The sequence below is a fragment of the Hydractinia symbiolongicarpus genome, chromosome 1 (assembly GCF_029227915.1).
Source record: "Hydractinia symbiolongicarpus strain clone_291-10 chromosome 1, HSymV2.1, whole genome shotgun sequence".
NCBI classification, from domain to species: Eukaryota; Metazoa; Cnidaria; class Hydrozoa; order Anthoathecata; family Hydractiniidae; genus Hydractinia; species Hydractinia symbiolongicarpus.
This window is the reverse complement of record NC_079875.1, coordinates 18188662-18199505: the sequence shown is the minus strand read 5'-3', so window position 1 is coordinate 18199505 and position 10844 is coordinate 18188662. Positions and strand designations below refer to the sequence as shown.

At 33.7% G+C, this 10844-nt stretch overlaps 2 protein-coding genes across 3 annotated transcripts; both read left to right on the top strand.

Annotated features, from left to right (window-relative positions):
- Nucleotides 1-281: 281 nt before the first annotated feature.
- LOC130644664 (cellular tumor antigen p53-like) lies at nt 282-6408 on the top strand. Of its 2 annotated transcripts, none has more exons than XM_057450358.1 (14): nt 282-443; nt 790-821; nt 1346-1401; nt 1551-1616; nt 1747-1797; nt 2298-2428; nt 2765-3009; nt 3307-3523; nt 3906-3993; nt 4236-4323; nt 5083-5147; nt 5824-5924; nt 6117-6144; nt 6225-6408. In XM_057450358.1, the coding sequence occupies exons 1-14, from the start codon at nt 388-390 to the stop codon at nt 6387-6389; spliced, it is 1389 nt and encodes a 462-aa protein (XP_057306341.1). In that variant the 5' UTR covers nt 282-387; the 3' UTR covers nt 6390-6408. The 2 variants fall into 2 exon arrangements, with proteins under 2 accessions (XP_057306341.1, XP_057306349.1); XM_057450366.1 differs by having other exon boundaries at nt 382-443; nt 1346-1414.
- A 946-nt stretch (nt 6409-7354) lies between these two features.
- Nucleotides 7355-10844, top strand: LOC130644673 (putative aldolase class 2 protein PA3430). The gene is made up of 7 exons (XM_057450376.1): nt 7355-7511; nt 8239-8600; nt 8888-9018; nt 9126-9280; nt 9728-9829; nt 10210-10379; nt 10509-10844. The coding sequence occupies exons 2-7, from the start codon at nt 8422-8424 to the stop codon at nt 10639-10641; spliced, it is 870 nt and encodes a 289-aa protein (XP_057306359.1). The 5' UTR covers nt 7355-7511; nt 8239-8421; the 3' UTR covers nt 10642-10844.

Sequence of the window (10844 nt, the reverse complement as noted above, 5' to 3'; positions counted from 1 at the left end):
TACCTTTCAGAGGCTTTGATATTAGCCATTACTCCAAGCTACCCCTAAAAATCTCTATGAAATCTTTATAATGGTTAAAATTTAATAACTCCTGTTGGGATTATCTTTAGAACCTCAAACTTGCAACACAACTTTATTTTATTAAGAAGAATCATTTTGCATAATTTGGACATTTGATCAAATTGATTTCCCTATTTTGTCAGATTTTACCCAAAAATCAGAAAAAAACGGATTTTCGAGCAATTTTTGGCAATTTTTTTATGCGATCAAATGGCAAATCACTAATTAAGAAAGATTCCTAGATTATTCTCCACACACCCACCTGCTCATACTAATATTATCTTCTATATCGCTCTCTACCTCTACTAGATATATTAAAAAGTAAAGATGGATTTTACACATCTCAACAATCTCTTGACTAACAAATTTTATTCTACTCCACGGTAGGTAAATATATTTCATTAAAGTTGATAACCATAAGGTTATTTGTTAATGCTGTAGTTCGCATTACAAGATGAATGCTCGTATAGACATCAAGATTCTTATAACTTGCTTCTATATTATATTGCTCGCCTGTGAGGCAGCTGTGAGTACTGACAGGAGAATTCTTGTGAATTCTTTTACAGGCCAACGACTAATAGCTTGATTCTTCCTTGCACCTAGTCTGTACTCTGCCAATTAAGTTATCCACTTTCCTGGAAGGCAAATGATCGAAATTGTTGTAATTTTTTTAAAGATAGTTTCACCATTTTTATTTTCTGTAAGATTTTTGTTTTGTTTTTTCTTTAGTCACTTGCAATTTCAAGAACTTAGAAATGGGGGTAACTACTTAATTTATTTTATTATGATTTTGTTATTGTTGACATACTATCCAGCATATTTTATCGTCCCATATAGTAGAGCATTTGGCATCTGTATAACCACTGTGACTATATTTTGACTCTGTGTGGCCACATTTTGACATTTGTGTGATCAACATCTGTGTGGCCACATTTTGACATTTATGTGGCCACATTTTGACATTTATGTGGCCACATTTTGACATTTGTGTGACCACATTTTGACATTTGTGTGATCAACATCTGTGTGACCACATTTTTACATTTATGTGGCCACATTTTGACATTTGTGTGACCACCTTTTGACATTTGTGTGGTCAACATCTGTGTGACCACATTTTGACATCTGTGTGACCACATTTTGACATCTGTGTGACCACATTTTACCATTTTTTTTTTTTTTTGGGGGGGGGAGGGGTAAGGGCCATATATATTTTCTATCGTTAATTTTAAGCAGTAGATGTATGTATTCTTTAAAATTCTTAATTTGTTTTTTCTACTGACAGAAAACAGAGCGTCTTGTGTCATGAAGGAATGGATGGTGGAGAATGTAAACACGTCGGTAGGTACTTTAGGTAGGAACATTGCGTGAATGATTCTTTTTTTATTGTACAGAGAATGGAATTACCAATCATATATTTTACAGTATGATATTGACCTCATATCTCAGTTTTAAAAGTATCTTTATAAAAAACATCATTTTCGTTACAGGAACCTCTGGTGTTTGGGAGTCCCTATGAAATGGAATATTCGCAAGTTAACCAATTTGCTCTGCCGGTAAGGGACGAATGCTTAAATAGACCTCTGTGGTAAAAAATGTGGTAAAAAATAGCCAGGATGCTTGAATAGTCACACAAAGTTTATTTAATATTTCGTACTTGTTTACATATCAGTCAATTTGTTATAGTTTGATAAGGTTGAAAATACATGGCAGGAATTGGTCGTGCGTCCGAAGGCGGTAAGTAATGAATAAAAAACATTTCTTCTTACTCCTTTTTTGCAAAATAGTGAGTTCCCTTTAAAAAAAATCTAGTAAAATGTCATAGCGAATTCAACTACCAGCTTTCTATATCTTCAGCAATTTTAACTTTTTTCATGCTATAGTTGTTGCAAGGATGAAAAGCATCCATGTTTGTTTTACTAACTAGACCCGTTTTGCGGACTACTCAGAAAGCTCTGTAAAATCACCTTGACAATACACTGAATTTTTTTTCTTTCAAATGAAAGACTCTAGATATGCGAGTTAATTGCACGAAGACAATACCTACCTTTTGCTCGTATATTTGCATTATGTGTGTTCTTCGCAGCATAAATGCCACGTCTTTCTCCTCCTAAATTTCTGTGTGTGTTTGTGACTGTGTCGTATTTTCGGAAAATCATTACCGAATGCTCTGATGTTACCTTCTTGGTTTTCAACAACGGTTTATATTATTTTTTTGCTTCTTGTTTTAAAAATAGCCTTACCCGACAACCAACATGCAAAACTTGTCTCCTGTGGAGCTCAAACCACCACAAGTCTACGCTGAACCTCCATGCAAACCGAAGGCCGACTTACCTGAAAACCTCAACGATCTGCCAAGAGCAGGAAAGTATGCAATCATTTTGTAAAAGTCCTGTAAGAAATTACATTGTGGATAAGAAAATGCTTGTTTATACCTAGACACACCCAGAGTCACAATCTTGAACGTAATATGGAGACATTTCTAATCAAAATATTTTTCTTGAAAACTCACCTTGATTTTCAATATTGGGCAAGACTAGACTTGCCTTTACAGATGTTTTGAAGTCACAACATTGTCATGACTTGAAATTCTGATTTTGTCTCGCAATTTATAATTACAATTGTAGATCTATTTTTAGACCCTAGATATAATGTTTTGACTGTGTTGTGTGTCTCAAAGTTCTGTCAGCTATTGCTATTTTAGGTATAATTTTGAATTGGTTTTTCCGCCAGAACACAAGCCACCCACGAAATCGTGCAAAATGACGTATTCACCACAGTTGACTCGATTGTTTGTACATGTTGACGATCTGATCACATTAAACTTCCGCACTTCTGCTGACATACCTGTGAAATCAGCAGAAATCCGTGCCTTTCTGACATTTAAAGAGGAGCGTCATAAAACGGAAGTCGTTGACAGATGTCCTAACCACTTGCAAGAAGATTCAAGTACGTGTAGTTTTATTTTTTAAAATTACTACCTAAAATGCTTGTCAATTTTTAGAGAAAGTTTAGCTAGTAAGTGAGTTAATACTATAAACGATCTGTCCTTTATGGAGGGTCTGAATTAGAAGAGACCTTAAAATACTATTGCTCGATTGATGCTCATGTTATGTAATAAGTCCTTTTTGAAAATAGAAAAATTTGATTTCATTGGCGAGAGGGCCGCAAAAGGACACCAATCTTTGTGTTCTAAATTTTTCCCTGATAAACAGCTTAACGTTAACTTTTTGATTCTCTTTTTAGCTTCAAAACATTCTGAACATGTGATGCAAATTATCCGTCGCGGCGCGAATTACAAAACGTGTCAAGTGTCAGGGCGACATTATTTCTCGTTCGTACCCAACTCTCGTCAGCCACGCGTTAAAGAATTCAAAGAAGTTATAAAATTCGTTTGTCGCACATCATGCAAAGGGGGCATCAACCGGCGGAGCGTAGTTGCAAACTTTGTGTTATACATCAAGTAAGCTTTTGTTTCGATATATATATTTTTTTTGTTATAAGTTGTCTTTTCATGATAAACCACTTATTTCGCATGCTGTCTCTGCAAGGCTCATTTAAGCTCCTGTGCGACTAACCTAAATAATGTAGGCTGTCATATACATTGCATTTCACCAGACAAGATGTAAAGAAATTCTGTGGATTTCTATGTTAATTTTTTATCAGAAAAGTATAGTAGTTGTGTGGTTACAACATGGTACTAAAACTGTGGAATTGCTAAGAAAATGTTAGTACTTAACCACGTATGCATGTTTGCTATGAATTTTATTAGTCTTGTTGCGAAATGTATAAAAAAGAATTTATGTGTTTTATATATATATATATATATATTTATTTTAATTTAGTGGAAACATCGAAGGGTATATCCCGCTTCATCTGCACATCTCCACGTGTCCAGGGAGAGACCGAAAAAAGGAAGAGAAGCGTACCGAAGTATGATGAAAACATATTCAGAATTGTTATTGTTATTTATTGTTTTCATTAATAATTTACATTCACAACAATCTGTCCGACGAGATACACTATAGATGTAAAAGTTAGACAACGCTGATGTCAAACTGTATATACCACAGCGCTGTTTTTGTCACAGAGGATGTCAAACTGCATATACCACAGCGCTGTTATTGTCCCAGAAGATTTCTTTTTTGCGCATGATAAAGTATGTTTGCTTTTAGACGCAGAAATGTCCGCCCGTCGTGTTGCACACAGATGAAAACAACGTCAAATCGGAAAGCGATGATTCTTCCAAGGAGAGAAAATTGGGTAAGTTTGATCAGTATTTTAGTTTTTACGTATTGTGTTTTAACTAAATGAATTTAGTCAGTCCATTTTTAATATTTTAATCGGATTAGTTTGGCCATTTTCCGTCACACGCTCGCTTCCCAAGAATATATTTTGATCATGTACATGATGAGGTTATATCAACTAAGTTGTAGAAGTGAGAAGATGAGTTATCTCGCTAGAATGTTTGTATCCTCTTTCTAAATTTCTCCACAACTTACACTTCACTTTTGAGGAATTTTCATTGTAAAGTTTTTTCACGTCGAATTATCATATCCATGGTTTTATTGTCAAAGTACTTGCAATTACTATTTCAAATCTGATTGGCAAATTTCCATCAAATTTTGACGCACGACTGGTGGCATGCTACGTCTATTTTTGAAACTTCTATCTCGTATTTTTCTAATTTCTTGAGATATTAGTGATTTTCTTCATTGCAGTTTTTTTTTACGTATTAACTAGTTCAAATACTTTACTCCTCTTGCTACAAACACTACACCCCAGGGCGTTAATTTTCCTCGAAGCCATGTTTGTTTACGCCCTACGTTTTTTTTTTGGTTTTTATTTGTTTTAATTTTTCTTAACAATTTTACCTTTCCAATCTACAAGCGCGTTCACCTTTGGTGCGCGAAGTTTTTTTAACCCGCGCTAATTGTAGCGCAATGGAGATGCGTATTTTTTATGCCAACTTTTTATTATGATTTCTTTCCTGTTTTATTTTCTTGGCATTATTATTTTTAGTCAAACGAATACAGTTTTCCGATTCTTCAGAAGATGAAAGATACTATCTAGTGGAGCTTCCACTGGTAAGCATCTATTGAATGTTATACGTTTTTTTTATTTTTATTTGACACTTGTGCGGTTGTCGAAATATCTTTACACTACTAAGAGGAGGAGAATTTGTGCATGTGTGCTATTTGTGTGGTTTTTTAAGGTTCATAGTGAGTGTAAAATATCCTTGACCAAGTAGTCAGGGAATTTCATTTTTTGGTATTTAATGTTCAGAGAAAATTTAGAGAATGGATTTATATTTTTTTTAAAGTTATTGACGAGCGATAAATTTGTCATAAAGTTATATAAAGTTATCTAATGATGAAAAAGGGATATTCATGTTTAGTTCGGATATTAAATTGATGCCAGCATATAGATACCAAATTCTAGTTTCATGAAATCAGGGAAAATGATATATTATAAAGCCTGCTCGTCAGAGAATAAGATATTATTTCCGTCTCACTTGGTCAGGAAAAATCAGGACTTTTTTTCAGTAACTTGTGTGAATCGTGTTTGTCGTTTGGGTTGTATTTTTTAAAAATTATGTGCTGTATAAGCTTCTTTTTTTTTTTTTTAAGGGTGAGAAGAAAGGGGGTGATACAGGCATGCATTTAAGGCGCCTCTGAAATTGTTTTGAATCTGTATAATACTGCCCACTACGTGGCTGTGTAACCTCATCCATGGATTCCAAATTTTTCATCTTTATTGCAGATAAGAGGCATTCGAAACGCTAAATGCTTTCTCCATTTTGTTAAACATACCATGAATGCAGAACAGTACAACCATGTGAAAATGGAAGTATTCCCTCCCAAGTAAGTGTGGTTTGAGTTAAATCTTTTATAGTGGTTCTGGTGAGTCCTTTCATAAAGAGTTTGTGTATTTTTTTCTAGCATTTTATTGCGCGTTTTTTAGTCTGTGTTCTTTTATTCAGAAACGTCAGTAAGGAATTATACTATATATGCCTAGATACCCACAAATATATTTCGAATTTTTTTTTCTCTTAGTGATGATACGAAGGAAAATGCGACAAGGGTAGGTTGTTATGTCAAACGTCATGAAAAACAAAATGGCTTCATGTGTTCGTTTTAATTAGATTGATTATTTTATTTCAGCATGTTGAGAAATTTGAAAAGCTAAAGCTAAAATCTGGCGTGCATTCAACCGACTTAAAAAGACGTGTCACGGAACCTTATTCTTTACCATCGGGTAAACGTTACAAGAAACTTAACTTAGCTGTAGTATCGGATTACGTTGAAGAAGAAGAATCATGCAGTTAATGCTGTGCACACACTAAGAAACATTTTTTTCCCGTTTTTACTTGTAACTGTTGTAAATAATTATATATATAAAAAAAGTGTAGTGTAGAAGCGTATTTTAAAAAAGAAACTGTTTTCAGAAATCTTTGCATTTATAAATAAGATATTTTTGAGGAAAAAGTTTTTCATTTTTAACGCCGCTCTCTCATAACCGCCCTCTCATAACTGCCACCCTCCTGTAATAAGTTTTGGCGGAACAGAAGCAGCATCAATGTTTACGTATCTCTTTGTTTTGTTTCATTTTTTAAAGTAGTAATAACTCCTGATTATTAGTAGCGGCTGTTGAAAGAGAAATTTCTAGTGTTCGTTACATAAAGTAACGTGTATATAATCAGTTTAGGAAGATATTTATATTCTTTTTTAACACAGTTTAAAATTTCATTTGTACTTTTATTTTGTTGTTGGCTGGTGTTTTTTTTAGTTGTGTTTTTAGTTACATACGCACAGAGAGATATTTTATCAATTTTATGTATTCGCGAATAATTTCAAACTTACTTGGGTGCCTTGGGTGGACCTGTGATTTAGCGGCATTTGTTAAAAGTTGAATTTGAACAAAATTGTGAGGCAAAAGGAATTTTTGTCCCTACTGTCTATATTTTATCATGGCGTTAAAAGCAAGTGAGATTTATGTTGAATATATTTTTATATTAGCTTATACATTTCTATTAAAGATAAACCATGAAATTACTTGAAATGTTTTCATTTACAAGTAAAAAGTTGCATATCAATAAGGGCAGCGCCGATGTTTGACAAACCCTGGGAATGAGGTTGATAGGTGGGTAGTTTGGCGCGAAAAACAATCTGTATTTATTTTCACATAAACTTCTTTTAGAACGTTTAGAATATATTATTATGTTAAAAATTAAAATATGGGATGGAAGCTATAATTCAATGTTAAAATAAAATATTTAATGCATTAATTATGCATGCTTTTAATCGAAGATTATTCAAGTTTCGAGTCGGTTGATGGAGGGAAGGAAAGAAAACGAATAAGTGAAAACGAAGTTGTTTGACCAAGCACAGATTCATAACTATTCCCTGTGTTCAATGTTTCACAGAGGATCAACATCAATCTCGTCTCCAGTAAGTTTGTCTTGCAAAACGATCATTCATAAAAGTTTTTTCAGTATGAATTTTTTTTTTTTTTTTATAATTAGCTACGAAATCTAAAACTATGAGTGTGTTATTTGTGTGGTATTTTAAGGTTCATAGCGAGTTCGTTCGGTTACTGTAAATGACTGAATAAGTCCCTAGCGGTATATTTAACCCATTTTTACTGGTATAATTAATGTCTCTGAACAGGATAAATCATTCCGCCCTAAATGTATAACAAGTTTTAATTAGACCCATTGACTTATTTCAAGCATGAAATTGCTTTTAATGTTTTCTGCACATGTACCTTTGTCAAAATTGACATGCTGTCAATAATGACTTATCGGCATCTATGAAATCGCCTGCATTTAGGAACTCAAATTGTGTTTTTGGATCCATTTCATTAAGCCAGTCTAAAAACCTACCATACTTTAACTTGAAAGACTTTAACTTGAACGAAAAGTATGTTTTTTACCGCCGACAACATGGATGTTTATTTCAGAGTGGGGGCTTATTTAAGTCTTGTTATATAATTTGGTAAAGTCCTATCTAAAAAACGATCTTAATTGGTCGTTTATGTTGTATGATTTGTAGATAGGTAGCTCAGTCAGTAAAGCGTTCGCAGAAGCCCAATAGATAGTGGTTCGATCCCACATAAGGCCATCTTCTAGTCTATATTTCAATAATTTTCGCAATAATAAAAATCTGTTTATTTTAGAATTTTTGTTGATAAAAAAAACAAGACCATTCGAGTGTAATTTGAGCTTCGACAAGGTCGTCAAGAATCATATTACGCTCGCTTTCTTCAATTATATTGTCAATAGATTAAATACACTGGTGCGTTTTCTCTGTGAAGCTACGTTCTTATATTTATGAACGAAAGAAGAATAGACGATCAGTAATGCTGCTCTCTGCATTTCGTGTTACGTCTCGTGGTTTAAAAACTCAAAAACATGGCATTAAATTATGTCGAACGTTTGCAACACACGCCAAACGAAGTCCACAAGAAGAAGAGGATATTGTGAAAGAGAATTGGAAACGGCGAGTAGAATTAGCAACGGCTTATCGTGCATTTGAAAAGTATGTGGGTTTTTTTCTACGTACAAAAAATTTCTTTTAAAACCTCTATTTTTGCTCTGCTCCTATCCAGTACTAAAAGAAGCTCCGAAAAGCGGTATAATTTCTTTACAATTTTTAGAAAGTATGAACTCACTTCCCTGTGAAAACTGCACTATAGAATTTGACGAGAAAATACTCAAAAAACATTCTAAGTAGCTAGATTTTACCAGTTCTGATTAAAACAGATAAATTGTAAGATGTGGAAGCAACCATTTTGTTTAACGCAAATGGTGTCCTTATGTTATTAGATATAACATGCACGAAGGAGTGTGCAATCATCTGACCGCCAAAGCTCCCTCTCTCCACCAGAGTGATCCGATTATATTAATTATTCCTTATGGTTTGTATTGGGCGGATGTAACGCCTGAATGTTTAGTAGGTAAGTATAAGATGTTATTATCACTATGACTTATCTATTCAAAACCAAAAAAACTTTATATGACCGGGAAAAAGTTTGAGCTTCAGTTGTTTATTTTTATGACATAGGTATAAATATAGACACATCTGAGTTGGTAGAAGGAGTCGAATTACCTGATATCACAGCACATAGTATACACAGAGGGATTTATCGTCACCGCCCAGATGTAAACAGCGTGATGCACACTCATGCTAGATACGCCACCGCCCTTTCCACACTTCAGGTACGTACTAAATTGCTCTGCATAGCTTGCTTATTTTTTCTATCAACAAACAAAAAAAATCAAGGGCACGTATTTTTTCTTTAAATTGAATTCAACAATATGTTTTCCTTGGCAAGAAAATCAAAATCGCCTTTAATAAAGCTTAATGGTTTACTGTCCAAATAATTCAGTGGTTGTTTTTTATAAAACAGAGAAATTTGTTTTCATCTATTTGTTGGTACATAGACGCTTTACGTACACCTTAATTTCTCAAATTTTTTTGTTTTGTTTTTTTCAGTGGATTCTTTATTACTCCTCTCATAATAGAAACCGCAGTTTTCTAGCCCCAACAGTTGAAAAAACCACTTAAAATTTAATGAATGCTTCACCATTTTTTCATTAGTTTCAACAGTTCCTTTCCAATCTCTTTTGCTGCTAAATTTCAGAAACAAAGTTTACATGTTTTAGGATCCTGAAATCAAAATGGTGCATCAGAACAGTGCAAGGTTTGTCAAGAACGTCGCATACGATGTTGAATATGATGGTATAGCGTTTGATGGCGCTAATGACGTTAGTCCCTTGATTTTTTTTTATTTCTATTTCTTCTATGTTTTAACGAAGGTTTTTTCAGAGTTATAATTAACTAGGGCAGTATGTTTAGGTAAAGCTACAACACAAAAATTTGTTTGTATAGCATAGCATCGTATGCTTTATCGTACATCTTTACATTAGGTGAACTAAAAATTAGCAGAATAAATTTTTTTTTTCATAAGCAAAATACTTCTATTTGTTTCTCGCATTTTTATTAGCCTGACCTCTTTACTTAATATGTGACACAAAGATATGATTGACCAGAAGACATTAGGCTAAAAGTTATTTTCATTTCTCCAAGGTCTTAGCGAAAGTTTAAATCCGTCAACTTTCTGATTATCAGTTTGCTTTTCTTTCAGGAATCAGAGCGTCTTGGTCAAGCTATTGGCGACAAAGATGTCTTACTGATGGGCAACCATGGGTTTGCAACTGCAGGCAAAACAGTTGCACAAGCCTTTGATCTTCACTATTATTTCGAGAAAGCGGCAGAGGTGCAAATGCTGGCATATATGACACAAAAACCAATAAGGTACTGTCTGTATAGAGAATGTTTTCTCACTTGTATGCTGTCCAGTTTGGCCATAAATATTTCTTTACTGTAACTTCATATTTTATCGTCCTAGCCATAACTCATAATTAACACATAATTTATTTTTAGGCTTTTATCCCCAAAAGCAGTGGAATCCGTGCTAAAAGTGATAGAAGACAACTGTTTGTTTTATGCTCAGGGACATTTAGAAGGAATGACGAAAACGCTAATGAAAGAAGATCCAAATTTTATTAAAAAATAAATTGGGAAATGCGTTTGATAAAACAAAGAGGAAACAGCGAAAACATTGTGTAGCTATATTTCTTATCCCTAAATCCCAAGAATAAACAGTTATGGTGACACGAGATAAAACTCATCACATTCTTGTCGAGAGTTGTTCTACAGAATCATTATTCTTATATTCTTATTCACAGATGTTCTTTTATAAAAAAGTCTATTTCCGAA